Genomic DNA, 20231 nt, shown 5'->3' with positions numbered 1-20231 from the left:
AGGGAGAAGGAAGCAGATGGCAGCCAGTGGCTTGGGGGCCTGAAAGTCCTCTGGGGGCCTGATTCGGCCCCCAGGCAGCATGTTTGACACCCTTGGTCTAGAGCATCCCTGATAAGTGTTATATCTGTATCGCATTTTTTAATTCAATAAAGCATTCTAGTTTTAAAAAAAGAAGCGGAGATTGGTTTTATACCTTGCCCTTCACTACTCGGAGTCTCAGAGCGGTTTACAATTTCCTTTCCCTTCCCCTCCCCACAACAGACACCCTGTGAAGGAGGTGGGGCTGAGAGAGCTCTAACAGAAACTGCTCAAGCAGAACAGCTCTGAGACTGTTATGACCAACCCAAGGTCACTCCAGCAGTTGCATGTGCAGGAGTGGGGAATCAAACCCGGTTCTCCCAGTTAAATTCACGTCCCAGTGTGGTGCATTTAACCACCACACCAAAATTGAATGGTGGCCTAAACATTGAATTTCATAGACAGTAATATTCACATGAATGCACTGTGTAAGAATTAAGGTGCTAGTCTTCATCAAAGAAGGGCCCATTCCTGGTGGTTCTTTCAAACTCAGCTCTTTGGGAGGTGTCTGTATTGAGGGCATTTGAAGCTTTATCGTTTGGTAGCTATCACCTGTGAGATACCCTCCCTACAGTGGCAAACTGGCATGATTGGGGGGGAAATCTGGCATGATTGGGGGGCACCGAGCACGTCTTCTGGTCCAATTCTGGACTCCTTCGGTCCACTCAGTCTGGAGGAAGTCGACAGGATCCTTGCAGCTGTGCACCCTACGACCTGTAGGTTAGATCCGTGCCAGTCTTGGTTTATAAAGGCTAGCCAAACGTGGCTGCGTGAACCACTACAGGACATCATCAATAGGTCCCTGATTGAAGGGATCTTTCCCACACCTCTTAAAGAGGCAGTGGTCCGTCCCCTCTTAAAAAAAACATCAGCAGACCCGGCCATATTGGCGAACTATCGGCCGGTGTCAAACCTTCCCTTTCTGGGTAAGGTCATAGAGCGGGCGGTGGCGATTCAGCTGCAGGGATTCCTGGAGGACACTTCCGCACTGGATCCATTCCAGTCCGGCTTCCGGCCAGGTCACGGGACGGAGACAGTTCTGGTCACTCTCATAGATGACTTTATGCGACATCTGGATCAGGGCGGCTCTGCAGTGCTGTTGTTATTAGATCTGTCAGCCGCTTTTGACACGGTTGACCATCAGCTACTGACTAGCCGCCTTGCCGATGTGGGGATTCAGGGATCTGCCTTACAGTGGCTGACCTCCTTTCTCCAAGATCGGGACAAAGGGTGGTGATAGGGGAGGAAGCATCCCAGAGGCACTCTCTTAGTTGTGGGGTGCCGCAGGGAGCGGTCCTATCCCCGATGCTATTTAATATCTATATGCGCCCCCTTGCCCAGATTGTCAGGAGGTACGGACTGGGTTGCCATCAATATGTGGATGACACCCAGCTCTACCTATTGATGGGTGGCCAGTCTGACTGTACCCTGGAAAATCTAGACCTGGCGTTACAAGCCGTGGCTTCTTGGCTCAGACTGAGTCGGCTCAAATTGAATCCGACGAAGACGGAGGTTCTCTACCTGGGTCGGGGCGGTCCGGGGAGAGAGATCCAGCTGCCGGCCCTTGATGGGGTACCACTGATACCGGTCCCTAAGGTCAAGAGCTTAGGCGTGCTCCTTGAGTCCTCCCTTACAATGGAGGCTCAGGTGGCAGCCACTGTTAGATCTGACTTTTTTCATCTTCGGCAAGCGCGGCAGCTGGCCCCTTACCTGGAGCACAACGACTTAGCGACGGTAATCCATGCTACGGTCACCTCAAGAATAGATCACTGTAATGCTCTCTACATGGGGCTACCCTTGACGCTAACCCGGAGACTACAACTAGTGCAGAACGCTGCTGCACGGCTGTTAATGGGGCTGCCACGACGGGAGCACATTCAGCCAGTGCTGAGAGAGCTGCACTGGTTGCCTGTTATGTTCCGAGTTCGCTTCAAGGTGTTGGTATTAACCTTTAAAGCCCTCTATGGTCAGGGACCTTCCTATCTACGGGACCGCCTTTCCCCATATATCCCCCAGAGAGCACTGCGATCAGGGACAAAAAAATCTGTTGTCTGCCCCTGGCCCAAAAGAAGCCAGGCTATGTATAACGAGATCCAGGGCTTTTTCAGTGGCAGCACCAGAACTTTGGAACACCCTCCCAGAAGCTATAAGGGCCCTGCGGGATTTGTCTGCGTTCTGCAGGGCCTGTAAGACCGAATTGTTTAAACAGGCTTTTGCAGTTTGATTGAAAAAGGGTTGCCACCAGACATCCTACAGAATGCTGGCGATCATAGTCGGGAAGTCAATACCGCCTACATTGGACTGAAACAGCGCTATAGAATGGTTTTAAAATTGATATAAGTAAATTATGGTTTTATATGTTTTATTGAATTGATTGTTTTTATGATGTTGTAAGCCGCCCTGAGTCCGCTTGTGGAGAGGGCAGGATATAAATGGAAAGTAATAAATAAATAAATAAATAAAAGAAAATCCCAACTTCATTGTCACCTGTAGGACACAGCTGGATTATTCAATGGCAAGGGTGGCCAAACTGTGGTTCAGGAGCCACATGTGGCTTTCACATATATTTTGTGGCTTTTGAAGCCCCCACCACCCCATCGGCCAACTTGGAGAAGGCATTTCTCTCTATCACTTCTCCAAGCCAAGCCAGCTGGCAGCTTGGAGAATGCAGTTAGTTAAAGTTGCTTTCTTTCTACCTCTCCCTCCCACATCTTCCTTCCGGCTCTCAAACATCTGTGTGGCTCTTACATGGAGCAAGTTTGGCCACCCCTGCTCAATGGTAACAGTGATTACTAAGGGCTAATAGCTGCTGAATGGAGAACAATGAAGATAGCTTTGATGTGTGACATGAAGAACTTCTTGCTTTGCATGCAGAAGGTACCAAGTTCAAGAAGACGACGACTGCAGATTTATACCCTGCCCTTCTCTCGAAATCAGTCTCGGAGCGGCTTACAATCTCCTTTATCTTCTTTCCCCACAACAGACACCCTGTGAGGTAGGTGAGGCTGAGAGAGCTCATACAGCGGCTGCCCTTTCAAGGACAACTCCTGCGAGAGCTATGGCTGACCCAAGGCCATTCCAGCAGGTACATGTGGAGGACAGGGGAATCAAACCCAGTTCTCCCAGATAAGAGTCCGCACACTTAACCACTACACCACATTGGGTACACCAAACTCAACTGCCTTAGTCAATTGTAGCTTTTTGGTTTAAAATGGGAAGTCTGGGTGTGCTTTCAACCCCTAGCATCTCCAGGATCAAGTAGCTGGTCTGGTGAGAGACCTCTGCCTGAGACTCTGGAGAGCAGCTGCCAGTCTGAGCAGACAATATTGGCTATGACGGACCAAAGGTCTCATTAAGATAGGTCCATATGCGATAATGTATTTATATGCACTTTTAATCCACTATCGGTGCACTCTGCAGTTGGATTTTACTGTGTGAAACGGCAAAATTCACTTGCAAACAGTTGCTAAAGTGTATCAAATAGTGTGTAATTCGACATGTGAATCCAAAGTATTAACCACTCAAAATTCTTCTCAGGATGCAACAGTCTACCATGTCTGTGAAAACTCAACCCCAGTAGACTTTGTAATGCCACAAACTGTTTTCAATAGCTTTTATTTATTTTGTTAGATACATTTAAAAAGTCATCTCGATACAGTAGGAGGAGCACCTGTAGGAAATTCGCACCTACGAGCATGCATCACAACAGCGATATCACTCAAGATCTGAACCTAAAAGGTAAATGACAGATCAAAAAAAAAGTCAGTGTCTAAACTTTCTTGGTTTCTTAGGTTGCAATCCTCAAATTTGTCGGTTTGCAGAAGTGTCCGTCCAAGTCCATTCCAGGTTTCGGAGGACAGAGGCCTCAGTTCAAGCATGACAGAATTTAAACGCGAACTCATTACAGCACATACAAATGCGGTCAATCAACCTCAACACGAGTATGTCATTTCCAAAGAAACGCAAAAGAACACGACCCTCCCCCCCCCTCCAAATCGTACATTCTCCTTTACCGTACCAGAAACCAAAAAGGCACCGTAATAGAGTTTATAAACGCAATTGAAAGTAGGACATCATTTCCTTGACTTAACAAGTAAGTTTTAAAGGATCGCTGCCCCTATTTTTAAGACAGAAGGAGAAAGAAAGAAAAAAACCCTTTTAAAACACCCGCAAAAGTGTTCTTTGGAAACATGTAAACCTCTTGCATTGTTTTCGGGAACATCGGGTGTAAACACAAGGTCAATACAAAACCCACTGGCTTGTTAAGACTACAAATTCTACCCACCCCTCCCACCCCTACAGTTCCCCATGAAAAAACCTCTACTTACAAAAAAATTATAAAAATAATGTACGAACTGCCGTTTTGAGCGCATGGGGTTGTACCTCCATGTTCGACACGGTAGCTTCTCCCAAACAAAGCTGGATTGGAGAAAAAAAGTGCAATTTTAAGAATTCTTATGAAAACGCTCCAAGCTCGACCGTTTCTTTCAACCTTTCACTGTTCCAGAGTTGCTTAATGTTTACAAAACCGTGGAAGAGCATAACGGTGGGAAGTCAAGTTTTTCTGTCAAAGGGCATGCTTTCTGCCACGGCTCTCCTCGTGAGTATGAACAGGACAGAGGGAATGAGAGTCAATGGATTGACAAGCCCTACAAGGGAAACAATGAAGTCTGAGCCTGCTGCTCCCAGTATCTGACACTTGATGGTATTCACTTTTGTTTCCCCTTGTCAGGTTGGCTGGTTTGTTTCTTGGAAGCCTACAGCCAAGTAAGGACAGTGGCCAGTCGTTTTCAACCAGAATAACTTCCTCCAGAATAACTATTCACTCGTCTGAGAACTTGGGCTGGTACCAAGAACAGGCACAAATACCAAGCCAAGAAGATGTATAGGATGTGATGTACCAACAAACAAGTTATAGTACTTTCACCTTTATCATAGCGTTAACCCCAACTGGATCTTTCGTGGAGGACTCCTGGCTACAATAATAGGGTGCGATGATGATCAAGTGGCAAAACCCACTCTGGTTTGCCCCATTTGCCACTACAACCTAGTACACGTTACAAAACCGGGAGCAGTTCTGCCACTCCGGGTGATGGGTTGGTTTGGATCGTTCCCACCAGAAATCTTACCGCCTTTCCAAAAGGAAAAAGCATCAGGAGGTAATAGGTTAATGTTTGTTGCTGAGCATCCAACATGGTGTTGGTTGAAAACGACAGCTCTGCTAGGGAGGTTGTGCAGACGGACAATATTGTACCTTTAGCTGGAAAACTGCCCCCTTTTTGAGACTGGCTTTGGCCTTTCAACATCAGGCGCTATTTGTGGACTGTCTGGTATCTTTCTCCTAGCACCAGTGTTTGGTATACATGTATGAACGCAGTGTTGTATTTTCTACTGGAATCCAATGGATTCCAATTAACAGCATTCTCTCCCTTGCATTACTCATTTACTCTGATTAGTTTCTAAAGCCGCATAGAGCCAAATGCAGCAGGAAAGCATGAATCTGATTATTTCTGTTCTCCTCTTACTTCAAGGCCCATAATTTCTTCCATGCTCATAAGCGGATGAATTGACATTATTTGTTTCCATGCAAAGACCCTGGATAGTAGTATTCTCATGCTTAGCCAGCCTAGCCCACAGAAGAAAGGCAGAATTCAACAGACAGAGCATAATTTTGGCAACTTCTTGAATCCCGCCCCCCCCACAAAAAAAGAAATTTGACACATTTTTTTTTTGCTATTAATGCTCAAATCGTGAGGATCCACAGAATGTCTGTGGGCATGATCCACCATGAACTTCTGCGTGAGACTCAAGTAAGTGAGAGTTACTTAAGAGCTCACACAGATGATATCTCAGACCAGTTACTAGCTTTCACGCAAGACAGAAATGTGTTTTCTGTATAGAAGGTAGGGTCTTCCTTCTTTAAAGTACAGCGAGGTATACACCAAGTTGTCACTCCGGTCCAATTTTGCTGACGTTTCATATTTAAATCTCAGTATTTCTCCAATAACATCCCCCACCCCTTAACCAGTCCAGCCACGGAAACTGAGCATCTAATTTCTGATCAAGGCACAAAATCTTACTTTTAAAAAAACAATTACAGCTCTTACTCCCCCCCCGCCCCTTTCCATCGTGTTAACACTTAGCGATACATGCCACAATGTACTCAGATTTCACCGCTGGGTTCTAGCTATCGTATTAGGGATTGGATTTAAGGAGATAAAAAAAGTATATTCCCTCCCTCCCCGTCACAGCTTTGTTTTATTTTCCAAGTTCACTCAAGGAAAAAAAAAGTCTTTGTTTTGCTTAAGAATATTCTTCAAGGAACTTTATATGAAACGCTTTCACTTTCTCCAACAAGATCTGTAGCTTCTCGACGGGAGGGAGAATCGTCATCCTGGGGAAACAGGAAAAGGTATTTTAAAGAAGAAGGAAGGAAGGAGAAGAAGAAGATGATGATCAGTGTTCCCTCTAAACTGAGTTAGTGTGAGTTAGCTCACAGATATTTAGCCTCCAGCTCACACATTTTTGTCTTAGCTCAGGAAAATTTATGAAGTAGCTCACAACTTTAATGCCGGTAGCTCACAAAGTAGAATTTTTGCTCACAAGACTCTGCAGCTTAGAGGGAACATTGATGATGGTATTGGATTTATATCCTGCCCTATACTCTGAATCTCAGAGCGATCACAATCTCCTTTACCTTCCCCCCACCCCGCACAACAGACACCCCGTGAGATGGGTGGGGCTGAGAGCTCTGATAGAAGCTGCCCTTTCAAGGACAACTCCTACGAAGCTATGGCTGACCTAAGGCCATTCCAGCAGGTACAAGTGGAGGAGTGGGGAACCAAACCTGGTTCCTTCCAGATAAGAGTCCGCACATTTAACCACTGCACCAAACTGGCTCTGAAAAAAAGAACAGAGACTTTGCAACTGCTGGTACAATCTGAAGCAGAATTATACCCAGGGCTTTTTTTGTAGCAAGAACTCCTTTACATATTAGGCCACACACCCTTGATGTAGCCAATCCCCCTGGAGCTTTCAGTAGGCCCTATACTAAGAGCCCTGTAAGCTCTTGGAGGATTGGTTATACTAGGCGGTGTGGCCTAACAGGCAAAAAAGTTCCTGTTGCAGAAAAAGCCCTGAATGCACCTTTCTTGGCCCAATGACTTCCATGGATTTGAAGGGGGTAACTGTGTTTAGGATTGCCCTGGGTATCTCCAAATCCCCATACTTGAGTGTCAAACCACCCTGTACCTGAAGTGGTATGTTCCTTCTCTTTGTCCGAACCCGCTGCCCGGAACCACACAGATCCCCGTTTCCTCCAGAAGTTTCATACAGTAGAACATGTCGGGGGCCATTTTGTGAACCTGAAGAGAAAAAAAGTGGACTAGTTTGTGTTCTCGCCAGATGAATCTAGATGAAATGTGATCAGAAGTTTCTTCCCTTCCCTTTTATTAACAACTGGATTTGAGCCCAGTAGCACCTTACAGATTTCGCAGGGCTTTTTTTGTAGCAGGAACTCCTTTGCATATTAGGCCACACACCCCTGATGTAGCCCATCCTCTTGGAGCTTACAGTAGGCCCTGTACTAACGGCCCTGTAAGCTCTTGGAGGATTGGCTACATCAAGGCAGATGTGGCCTAATATGCAAAGGAGTTCCTGCTACATAAAAAGCCCTGCAAAAGCAAGATTCTGGGGGATTAAAAGCTTTCAAGATCTGATTTGAGGGAGTTTTGACTCCTGAAAGCTTATACTCTGCAACTCTTCTCCATCTTTTTTTTTTTTGTATTTTGTGTGTGTGTGTGTGTGCGTGCATCTGGATGTCATGGCAACTTCTGGTGACTAACCTCTACTGTGGGCATGAAGGATATTCAGAGAGGTGTCAGAGAAGGAAGAGGAGAAGCAGCAGCAGCAGAAGATTATATTGGATTTATACCCCTCCAGTCTGAATTTGAGTCTCAGAGCAGCTTACAATCTCCTTCACCTTCCTCCCCCACAACAGACACCCTGTGAGGTGGGTGGGGCTGAGAGAGCTCTTATAGCAGCTGCCCTTTCAAGGACAACTTCTGCGAGAGCTATGACTGACCCAAGGCCATTCCAGCAGCTGCAAGTGGAGGAGTGGGGAATCAAAACTGGTTCTCCCAGATAAGTCTCTCTGCACTTAACCACTACACCAAACTGGCTCTCTATTAGGGTGCAATCTCTAATAGGTTACAAGTAGAAATACTAGATGTGATATGTCAAACAAATGCAGAAAATGAAGTAGACCACGCAGTGAGTGCTGTATGTATTATCCTGCTAAGAGGTAATACGTTCTGTATGCAATGGTATAGTCCACAGTGCCCTTCCTTTCATTTAAGCCCCGCCCCCACCATTCCATTATAATATAACCACGACATTAACTTTTTTGCCAGAGCCTAAATGGGAGTTAAACACTTTACCCATATGTTTTAGTTTGGTTACATCCAGGGTTGTCTCATTCTCTCCTCTGCTGGCACACAGTTCTCACCTTTGCAGTCTCAATAGCTTTGGCAGGGATAAAGATCTGCGGGAAAGCATACATGGCTCCCTGAAGTGGATTGCAGTGGATGCCCGGAACCTGATTAAACATGTCTTCTGCGAGTTTGGCTTTCCTTGCCAGGTTGTTCAAGACAGATTCCTTTTCCTGTTTCGGACAAGGGGAACAGACTCACACAGAGGGCAAACGAACCGCACAATGCAAAGCCACAGACCTAAGTTCCGTGCCTCTTCCTTTATTCCTAGCAAGCTGCGCTTCTGCTACTGGATTCAGGGCCGGCTCACCCACTAGGCAAGCTAGGTGGTTGCCTAGGGTGCCGGGAGGGTGGGTGCGCCAAATTGGGCTCCCCACACCCTCCCAGTGCCCCGGCAAGCACCTAGTTACTTGCCTCCTCCCCCGCTGGAAGCTACCACCACCTGCCGCTGCTCCACTTTTTTCCTCTTTGCCTCCCCCCCAGGACTCCTTTCCCAGGAGGGAAGGAGGCAGCAGCAGCAGAGATGCGTTTTCAGGATGCTGCCTGATGACAGACTGAACGCAGTGCGGCCCCATGGAACAGTTTTGTCCTCTGACCCAGAGATCAGGCGAGTGGAGGGGGGCTTTAGAGAGCCGGAACATGGTGGTAGAGCCAGTTCCAGCGTTGAAAACCAGGTGGCGTGGGGAAGGAAGGGTTGGGAGGGAGGAGGAGGAAGTGGCAGCGGGGAGGGGGGGAGGCGCGGGGGGAACACTGAGCCGTGGGGGGGGGGGGCTCCAGGCAGCGAGTCTGCCTAGGGCGCCATGGGGCGTTGGGTCGCCCCTGAATGGATTCGAGTCCTGCTCTCCTACGGCGATCCAAGACGGCTGCCCACCTGAAACTCCATAAAACTAGCAGCAGATCACCATTAGGAAGTTTGCTCTGAGCTCCTCCTCCTCCTGGAGCCAGCACTGAGGAGCCGACACAAGGCTGGCACCCCAGGCCAGGTGCCCCCGCCCACCCTTACCTCCTCAGTGAGGGCAAGCTCGATGGCAGCTGGCGCAGGGCTTCTGGGCGCAGCATGCAAGCGTGCACACCTGCTGTCACTCCAACCCTTGCAGTTGTGCCAGGAAGCACAGATGCGAGGGGCCGAGTGGCGGTGTGCATGCGTGTTGAGCCCAGAAACCCCATGCCAGCTATTTCCCTCACCTCCGAGGCGAGGGTGGGCAGGAGGACCAAAACCGGTGCCCTCTCCCAAGGGCCGTACTCCAGACATGGCTGTGTAGCCAGCTAGCCTGTCCCTGTCTAGGAAACCACCAGTCCTATTTTTGTTGCAAAATTTTGTGAGGAAAATTGTTTAAAATTTCCCAAACAATTCAATGGACTGCTGGATCACAAAAGAAATTGAGAGACCTTTACTATTGAAAAACATATATTTTATTCCTGAAGGGATAGGGACACTGGGACGAAAATAATAACGCTATAGACTACATCCTTACTCTATAGCTAACAAGCTTGGTACTCCGTCATCTGCCCACAGATCTGAAGCTGCCAACCGCTCTTTTTAAACCATCATTTCCAACTCTCTCTTTAACACTCCATCAGCTCTCATCTCATTGGCAGTGAGCCAGATATCCTTTCCCGAGTCAGCTAAACCAGGGGTCCGCAACCCACGGTCATCGGACCAGTTGCGGTCTGTGGCCTGTTAGCAACCGGGCCGTGAGTTGTATAATTATTTCATTATATATTACAATGTAGTAATAATAAGATGACGATGACATTGGATTTATATCCTGCCCTCCACTCCGAATCTCAGAGCCACTCACAATCTCCTTTATCTTCTTCCCCCACAACAGACACCCTGTGAGGTAGGTGGGGTTGAGAGAGCTCTCCCAGAAGCTGCCCTTTCAAGGACAATTCTTGTGAGAGACATGGTTGACCCAAGGCCATTCCAGCAGCTGCAAGCGGAGGAGTGGGGAATCAAACCCAGTTCTCCCACATAAGAGTCCGTGCATTTAACCACTACACCAAAATAAAGTGCACAATTGTATCACCCCGAAACCATTGCCCCCACCCCCTCCTGGTCCGTGGAAAAATTGCCTTCCACAAAACAGGTCCCTGGGGCCAAAAAGGTTGGGGACTACTGAGCTAAACAATACGAACTGGTAAACATATTTAACCCTATAAAGGCTGAACTTAGACACTGCCCGGACATGCAATATAAATCCTCAGAATGCCAACAATCTTGAGACCTGCGGGAGAAGGAGGAATGAAGCACACGCCACCCACCTTGATGAACTGTGCGTAAGATTCCTCTCCGGGGACTGGAGGGTTCACTACAATGTCCATAGCAGCTTGGCCCGAGACGGGTGGGCACAGGCGGACCGACAGGAGCTTGACCAGCTGCCCTTTGATCTCTGGGTGCAGGTTGATCACCTCCATGTACCCTCCTCTGTAGCCGCACCTGAGAGTAACGGGGTGGCAGGGAACAGGAGAGAGGAGAGAATTTAGCAACCGGCGGGCCGGCAGCCAAAGTGCATCGTTACAGAGAGAGGGCACTGTACTCTTTTCCCTGTACTCCGTGAAAGAGAGGACAGTAACGACAAACTGGAATAGCAACGAGAACTCTACTGACGCGGGGAGCTTTGCATTCTATAAACAAGTAAAAAGGTTTGCCTCTCCCTCAACACCACAGTTTTTAAGTTACATGACAAGCGGAGCTCAGTAGCTGCAATCCCAGGGCCAAATGACATGTGATTTTAAAATAGGCAGGATCTCGGTATACTCCCAGAAGAGCATTACGCTCTGGGGAAAAGAACTTCCTAGTAATCCCTGGCCTGAAAGATATCCAGTTGTGCTCGACCAGAGCCTTTCCAGCCCTGGGGCTGGCCCAGTAGAACTCTTTGCCTAACCACATCAGTACCTGCAGAACCTCGTGCAGCTCCGCAGGGCATGATGTTTTGACAGAGATGCTTCGCCAGGCCTATGGGGGAGGACAACAACAGTTTTCCCACCAAGCCTAGCCTCCCTCATTCTCTCCTCTCCCCTCATGGGGTAATGACATAAACTGGACCTTTAACACCAACTAAAATAGTTATAGAAGAAGAAGACTGCAGATTTATACCCCGGCCTTCTCTCTAAATCAGAGTCTCAGAGCGGCTTACAATCTCCTATATCTTCTCCCCCCACAACAGACACCCTGTGAGGTGGGTGGGGCTGAGAGGGCTCTCACATCAGCTGCCCTTTCAAGGACAACCTCTGCCAGAGCTATGGCTGACCCAAGGCCATTCCAGCAGGTGCAAGTGGAGGAGTGGGGAATCAAACCTGGTTCTCCCAGATAAAAGTCCGCACACTTAACCACTACACCAAATTGGCTTGTCTATTTTTAATTAATCTGATTGTAATGTGTTTATTGAATATGTTGTTCACTGACCTGAGCCCTATACAAAGGGGAGGGTGGAACAATAACAACGGCTTTTTTGAGCAGGAACGCACAGGCTTGCTTGGCATCAGGGGGTGTGGCCAAATATGCAAATCAGTTCCTGCTTGGCTTTTTCTACAAAAAAGCCCTGTCCGGAACAATGGTGACATCAGGGGGTATGGCCTAACATGCAAATGAGTTCCCGCTGGGATTCAGTCATTCATTTGATTTTTAGCCCGCCCTTCCCGTAGAACAGGCTCAGGGTGGGTTACATCATAGAAGACAATCAACAGTTAAATCTAAAATCTAAAATTACAGAATAACAATAGAGACTAAAATGGCAAATTCTGTCTCACAAACGTGGCCTATTGTCCACGTCCAGCAAGTCCTACAACACTGGGATGGAATGAAAGGGGGGGGCGCCAACAGCAACAATAACAACGGAAGGATCCCTTGACTGGACTGTCACATGTCAAGCGCAAGAAAACTCATTTCCAAAGCACACAAGACCCATTTTGGATCGAGGTCATAGGAAAGAAGCTCCATCCTCTCTCCTGCTAATTTTGCAGTCTTGAAATGGTTCTGGGGAGACACGGTCCGATTCCCCACTAGCCTTATGCCACTCTAATGCTCCTCAGCGGGGCTTCTGTCGGATTTCACACTATCTGCCCCAGGGATGCAACTTGCTTTGCCTTTTTCAGGCAGCAAACAGAAACCAGTTTTTAGAGGATCTTGTTTGCTGCACAAAAGAGGAAGAGCTACTTGCAGCCAGGGGACAGATAGTGTGGAATCTGACAGAAGCCCTGCGGAGAAGAGGAGAGTGAGAGCGGCATAAGGCTAGTGGGGAATTGTTCACGGTTTGCCCCGTTGAAAGGACTGAACCTGTGTTAATGGGACCTACAGCTGAGCTGTGACTCTCTGCCAATACTGCGGCACAAAATACAGTGGGGAGAAAAGGAGGGAAGGATAGGAACTTACTCGCCCATGTAGCCCTTGGAGGTGGAATGAAAGGAGGCCAGCTCCACGTTATTGTAGTAATCTGGGCCCATCTCATAAAGTACCTTTTTGAAAGAGCTAAACTGGCAGCTCTCAGAGTAAACATTATCTTGATAGACCTGCACCATTAGAGGGTGGAAGAGAGGAAAAACAGCATTAAAGGAGCTCTCAGCTTGATTAGGAGCCATCAAAAGCACTTTCCCAAGCTCGGGGGTTCTAACAGGGTGTTATTACCTCATCAGCCAGAAGAAAGAGCTTCTCTTCCCAAGCAAAGTGTATCACGTCTTCGATGCACTTTCTGCTTTGGACTTGACCTAAATACAGGGGTGAACGCGAAGAGTTCTGATCAGTTATGATTGCAGAAGGTACAGTGATAATTTTTCAGCCCAGTTCCCTGCTGGTCCCTTTTCAATAGGCTTTTGACTGCAGAAGGAACATTCGTACACATGCATCCTGCCATAAATGCATGAAGTAGGCAAACTCTAACAAAGTAAAGGCAGTAGGGGTGCTGCAAGAAACAGAGGGGCTGTGGCTCAGTGGTTAAGAGCATCTGCTTGACATGCAGAAAGCCCCAGGTTCAATCCTCAGCGCCTCCAGTTTAAAAGGACCAGGTGATGAGAAAGACTGCAACCACAGAGAACCTGTCTGTCAGAGCAGACAGTACTGCCCTTGAAGGACCGAGCATCTGATTCAGTATAAGGCAGCTTCCCGCGTATCCAGATGCCAAATAGCAAGGTATGCAATAGCCCACTATATTGCCAAGAGGCAGACGGCAAGCAGGTGAAATTGCAAATGCCATGTTAAAGACAGCACAGACAAAACCAAGCTTGGTCCCATTGAGATGTTTTCAGAATCAGGAACAGTTGGAACCCAGAATCAAGGTGCTAGTCCTCACCAAGGGGGCATTTACACAACACTAAATAATGTGTTTCGCAACTGGATTTTTGCTGTGTAAGAATACCAAGAATCCAGTTGCAAAATGCATTATTTAGTGCAGTGTGAATGTACCCAAGTGTCTTCAATCCAGCACTCTTGGCTGTTCAAAGGTCTCTTGCGCTCTTGAAGATTTCCACCCTTTCTCCCTTGCTGCCCATTATGGCTGGAACTGCCTCCCAGAGTGAGAGCCTGAAGTCACTTCCTTCCAACGCTTTCTCAAAGCCCACTTTATCCAGGAAGCCTTTGTCCCAACCCCTTTGTCCCCATCCCTCCTTTGCTTTGCTTATACCACTCTCCACTTTTCCCTGTCTCAAACTGGCTTTTCGGGGGAGTTGTATGCTCTTTGGGGCAGAGACTTATGTCCTGTAATCCATAAAATGCCATGCACCCTGTTGGTACTAGAGAAATGAATAATGTCCATAGCATGCAGTCCAGCCCTTATTCTGAGCCAAAAAAGCAACCCCACCTACCCAAAATGTAGAACAGTACTAGCAGTGACCAGCGTCTTGAACAGGGGTGGCCAAACTGTGGCTCAGGAGCCAAATGCAGCAATTTCACACATTCTGTGTGGCTCTTGAAACCCCTGCCACCTCACTGACCAGCTTGGAGAAGGCAATTGTCTCTTTTAACCCTTCTCCAAGCCACGGCAGCCTCCCCCCCTTCTTTCTCTTTCTCTCAGGAGCCAGAGAATGCTTGCCAAAATACATCACTTTTAAGCAGGGGTTGTTTTGTAGAAAAATAGGTGGTCGAGCTCATCCAGGGATTGTTATGCAGCTGCACCTACTATTCAACGGACAAGGAGGTGAAACTCTCAGAAGGAGGAGGTGGAGCTCTCAGAAAGGTTCAGGAGCTGCATTCCTGTGAGCTCCCACTGAATCTGAGGCCTGCTTTTAAGAAACAAACAGTTCCTGTTATCTAGCAGTTCAGTTTATTACTATCAAAGATCGGTTAAAATTTAAATAGCTGGTGGGTCAGAGCGACTCCAGCTGCATTCAAGTCTGGTGGCTCTCAACCATCTGACATTTATGCTATGTGGCTCTTACATTACGCAGGTTTGGCTACCCCTGGTCTTGAATGATACACAAAGCTTTCTTTGTTTGGTGCAGAGTTAACCGAAGTTCTGCTGACCTGTGGGGTTTCCCGGGTTGATGATACACAGAACTTTGGGATTGCAGTAAGCTTTGGCCTCTTCCAAAGAACGACGGAGCTCATTCACATTGAGGGCCCAGCAGTTCTCTTCGTCAAGGTAATAGTTCACCTGAACGGCATCCAACTCCGAAATGACTGCTGAATACAAGGGGTACTGAGGGATCGGGATCATGACTCCGGTTCGGGATTTCCCTCCTCCCGAGACGAGGATCTTTAGAATAGTCTGGAAGAGAACAATAAGGAAAGTTATTTTAACAAGGACATTGTTCAGCTGTTGACAATAATTAGCACCACTGCTGAAAAAGCAGTGAAAGAACAACAGGTCTCTAAGGAGGATGTTCTGAGATGGAGTCAAATCTCACCTCTAAGGGCAACGGTACCTAAAGCCAGGCTTATTTAAGAACATAAGAGAAGCCATGTTGGATCAAGGCAATGGCCCATTCAGTCCAACACTGTGTCACACAGTGGCCAAAAAAACCAAGTGCCATCAGCAGGTCCACCAATGGGAGCAGGACACTAGAACCCCTCCCACTGTGCCCCCCCCCCAAGCACCAAGAATATAGAGCATCACTGCTGCAGACAGGGAATTCCAAAAATAAACTGTGGCTAATAGCCACTGATGGACCTCTGCTCCATATGCTTATCCAATCCCCTCTAGAAGCTGTCTATGCTTGCAGCTGCCACCACCTCCTGTGGCAGTGAATTCCACATGTTGATCACCCTTTGGGTGAAGAAATACTTCCTTTTATCCTGACTGCTCAGCAATTTCACTGAGTGCCCACGAGTTCTCGTATTGTGAGAAAGGGAGAAAAGGACTTCTTTCTTTACCTTCTCTATCCCATGCATAATCTTGTAAACCTCTTATCATTCTGCGATATTAAAACAAGGGTAGGCACATTATAGGGACTCGGTCCACCTGGGATGTTAAAAATCACTGAAACTGGCACTTTTCAAACTAGCTAATGGTGGTTTACCCAGTAGAGTCTGCAACATTATTGCGCTCCTGACCTTCATGAGGCCCCCCAACCTGGAAGTCCCAGGCTAGCCCGATTCCATCAGATCTTGGAAGCTAAGCAGGGTTGACCCTGATTAGCTCCAGGATGGGAGACCACCAAGGAAATCCAGGGTTGCAATGCAGAGACAGGCAACGGCAAACCACCTCTGTTCATCTCTAGCCTTGATCACCCGATGGCGCTGTTGTAAGCCAGCTGCAACCCGATGGCAATTTTCACCCCCAGTCTTCATCGGAACAACAGGCCTTTGGCAAAGCTTTAATCAAAAATACCAAAAGGTATTAATGCTTGAGAGCTGCAAGTCAAGAACATCAGAGAGTCTGAGAGCCACAAGACAGAGAGGGAGGGAGCAGGGCCAGCTCACCCACTGGGCAATTGCCTAGGTTGCGGGGAGGGGGGTGCCGAATTGGGTACCCGGTATCCAAGACAACAGCCTAAATTTGCCTCTCCCCGCCCCCCGCCATTCCCTTCCCTTCCGCCATGCTTTGCCTGCCCTCCCTCTCAGAGAAGCTTGCCACAACAAGGCTGGGTCCTACCAGCTTCAAGGCAGCCAGCAACTGGGTATTTTTTGAAGAGCGCACTGGAGGAAACTTTGCTCCACCCCCACTTCCAGTTCCGGTAAGGAGAGGGGAGAAGCCGCCTCCAGTGGTTTCTTCAAAAAACTCAAAGCTGGTAGGGTCCAGCCTTGTTGTGCTTCTCTGAGGGAGGGGGGCACTGCAGAGGAAGGGCGGGAGGTGGTGGGGAGCAGCAGGCAGGGAGCCTGCCTGGGAGGCCATGCTTCCTAGGGCCGGCACTGGGAGGAAGGGAGGACAGAAGGAAGGAAGGAAGCAAGCAAAGCAAATCAGGTGTCCAGAAAACCAGCTCTTCATACAAAGGACACTCCTCATAGCAAATTAAATTGCAAGTTTAGGCCAAAGGCTTAAACTACCTAGGATCCAGGCACTCTGAAGGAATGCCTCCCCACAAACCTACCTGTGACCTTTGATCTCTTGCTGGGGCCCTGCTATGGCAATGGAAGCAAGCAGAATCGGCACACAGCGAAAAGCTTGCCTGAGCGCTGATGGAATGCATTTGCTCAAGCTATAGGTTTGATCTCCTCCCTCCCTCCCACCTCCCCAGTGATCCCTGCTACATGCCCAGAAGATGGCAAAAAAAACCCCACCCCTCCAGGATCCCTGGTCAAACTGGGCTGGAGATAAATTGCTTCCTGACCCCAAAGTGGCGATTGGCAGTTCTGTGGGCATGTAAGAAAGGGCCATGAGAACTAAGGACTGATACAACCCTTTCTGCCCTCCCTCTCACGATCTGCCTAAGTTTGCAGAATTAGCATTGCTGTCAGATGGCCATCTAGCTTCTGCTTGAACACCTCCATCATCTGGAGTTGTTCCACTGTCTTTTATTTTTAATTTTGTACGCCACCTCAGGAACCATTTATTCAGTGGGCGGGCTACAAGTTTCCTCAGGAAGTATCAGGGTTGCAAAGAACCGCTTCCCCTGGTTACCTGCACAAAGGCCACATCCAGGAAACCAGACAGGAAAGCTCTGCAAAAGTTTATTTATCTTTAGGCCATGTATAACGAACAGAAGGGCAGACGGACGAGACAAAACATTTTTGTGGGCTTGTAACTTCTGCCCTGTCTTGGATCGGGCTAGCTTGATCTCATAAGAACGTCATAAGAGAAGCCATGTTGGATCAGGCCAATGGCCCATCCTGTCCAACACTCTGTGTCACACAGTAGCCAAAAAACCCCAGGTGCCATCAGGAGGCCCATCAGTGGGGCCAGGACACTAGAGGCCCTCCCATTGTTGCCCCCCAACAAGCACCAAGAAAACAGAGCATCACTGCCACAGACACAGAGTTCCAACAATACACTGTGGCTAATAGCCACTGCTGGACCTTTGCTCCATATGCTTATCCAATCCCCTCTTGAAGTTGTTTATACTTGTAGTCGCCACCACCTCCTGTGGCAGTGAATTCCACGTATTAATCACCCTTTGGGTAAAGAAGTATCTCCTTTTATCCGTTCTAACCCGACTGATCAGCAATTTCATTGAGTGCCCACGAGTTCTTGTATTGTGAGAAAGGGAGAAAAGGACTTCTTTCTCTACCTTCTCTGTCTTGTCAGATCCTGGAAACTAAGCAGGGCTGGCCCTGATTACGCCTTGGATGGGAGACCACCAAGGAAGTCCAGGGTTGCTACGCAGAGGCAGGCAGGCAGATAATGCCAAACCACCACTGGTAATCGCTTCTCTTGAAAACTACCATCCTGGGGTCACCATAAGTCAGTTGCAACTTGAGGGCACTTCCCATCACCATCTTCAGCTTTTCCCCATAAACAATCCCTCATGTTTATTAGGGTTTGTAGAATCTTTCGGGCTCAAGTGACGCGGTTCTACTGGAGAAAGCAATTAACACAGAACAATGGTCACATTCAACAGCCGGTTTCCTTATCACTTCCCTTCCAGGAAGCCCCACCAAACAATGGACACATCCAAAAACCAATTGCCCTTTCACCACACCCCCTCCAGCCTAGAAATAGCAGCTCTCCAGCAGCCCTGGCCCCACTCAATGCACAGCAACCAAGAAGGTCAGAGCGCCTGCTCTGGCTGCAACGCCACTGAGGATGTTCTCCGCAGCTGAGAACGAAACGTCTGGAAGAAAAACTTTCTCCAGTAGAACACGGCACTTGAGCCCAAAAGATTCTACAAATCCTAATGATGTTACCAGCCGTGAAAACCTGAAATCTTTGATAATCCCTCATGTCTCTGGCTGTGGTGTTCTTCTCCACCATAGCCTACATATTGAGATTCTACCCCATAATGCTTTGCTAGGGTTGCCAGGTCCAGTTCAAGAAATATCTGTAGACTTTTGGGGGTGGAGCCAGGAGCAAGGTTGAGACAAGCATAATTGAACTCCAAAGGGAGTTCTGGCCATCACATTTAAAGGGACGGCACACCTTTTAAATGCCTTCCCTCCATTCAAAATAATAGATAGGAGCACCTTGTTTGGGGGCTCATAGAATTGGACCCCCTGGTCCAATCTGTTTGAGACTTGGAGGGAGTTTTGAGGAGAGGCACCGGATGCTATGCGGAAGATTTGGTGCCTCTATCTCATAAAACAGGCCCCTTCCCCAAAAAAGCCCCAGATTCCCATGGATCAATTCTCCATTATACCCTATGGGAATCGATCTCCATAGGGAATAATGGAGTGCCCAGCAGACATTCTCCCCCCGCTCCTGCTTTCTGATGACTGTGAAGTGGGGGGAGGGGCTCCAAACCAGGGGATCCCATGTGCTCGCCTGTGGACTGGCAACCCTACGCTGTGTGGACACTGCCTTGCCAAACACCAGAACATCTGGAGAAACGGCTACAGGAAACCAGCTCTTTCCCACTCAAAGGAATCACCTGATTCTCAACAGATGGCCTGCTGAAATGCCCATGATCCCAAAACCCAGCTGCTGCCATCAGCTATAAACCTGCCTGATTCATTGAGTCCTTTTGTCGTGAATGAAGCCATTCCAATTTCATTAGCGGGAAAGGCATGAGCAGAGTGCCAAGCCGTACTTTCTGGCAAAGTCTTCCATAAGCGTCTCATCGTGTTGGCGCACCGGCCTCTGAACAGCCGCCAACGTAAATGCCAAGAAAGCCGGACGGATCAATCAAGACTCCGGGCCAGAGAGCCCTGCAATACCAAACGGTGCCGGCGGCTGGCAGTTTAACTTTTTGCAAAGCGCTCTGGCTGGATAAAAGGGAAGGTTACGCACACAATGCACAAAAAAGCAAGGCAAATATTGACAGATCCGGGCTGAAGCAACCACAAGGTACGCCAAAGCGCAGATGAGCTTTCGGCTCAAGGTCAACCAAGCCATTTCCACGCACTATTGCACCCACTCGGTTACCTAACGCAAGTGGGAGGAAAGGAGGCGGCGAGAGGCGGAGGGTTTTAAAACAGGCTTACATAAAATTACCCAGATTCACGTGGGCAGTCGTGTCAGTCTGAAGCAACTGAACATAGTTGAACATAAGGGGAGGGACGGTGGCTCAGTGGTAGAGCATCTGCTTGGGAAGCAGAAGGTCCCAGGTTCAATCCCTGGCATCTCCAAAAAAGGGTCCAGGCAAATAGGTGTGAAAAACCTCAGCTTGAGACCCTGGAGAGCCGCTGCCGGTCTGAGT

At 48.3% G+C, this 20231-nt stretch overlaps 1 protein-coding gene across 1 annotated transcript in view; it reads right to left on the bottom strand.

Annotated features, from left to right (window-relative positions):
* Positions 1-3677: 3677 nt before the first annotated feature.
* Positions 3678-20231, bottom strand: part of GPT2 (glutamic--pyruvic transaminase 2) — a 46909-nt gene continuing 30355 nt past the window's right edge. The window contains exons 5-11 of the mRNA XM_060254184.1: positions 15025-15268; positions 13195-13274; positions 12943-13079; positions 10833-11007; positions 8585-8740; positions 7330-7442; positions 3678-6472 (exon numbers count right to left, since the gene is read on the bottom strand). Coding sequence (XP_060110167.1) covers positions 6382-6472; positions 7330-7442; positions 8585-8740; positions 10833-11007; positions 12943-13079; positions 13195-13274; positions 15025-15268 — 996 coding nt within the window. The 3' untranslated portion in view covers positions 3678-6381. The remainder of the gene's footprint in view (positions 6473-7329; positions 7443-8584; positions 8741-10832; positions 11008-12942; positions 13080-13194; positions 13275-15024; positions 15269-20231) is intronic.

Source organism: Heteronotia binoei, chromosome 14, assembly GCF_032191835.1.
Source record: "Heteronotia binoei isolate CCM8104 ecotype False Entrance Well chromosome 14, APGP_CSIRO_Hbin_v1, whole genome shotgun sequence".
Lineage (NCBI taxonomy): Eukaryota > Metazoa > Chordata > Lepidosauria > Squamata > Gekkonidae > Heteronotia > Heteronotia binoei.
Note: the sequence above shows the minus strand (reverse complement) of the source record. Positions and strands in the feature narration are given on the sequence as shown.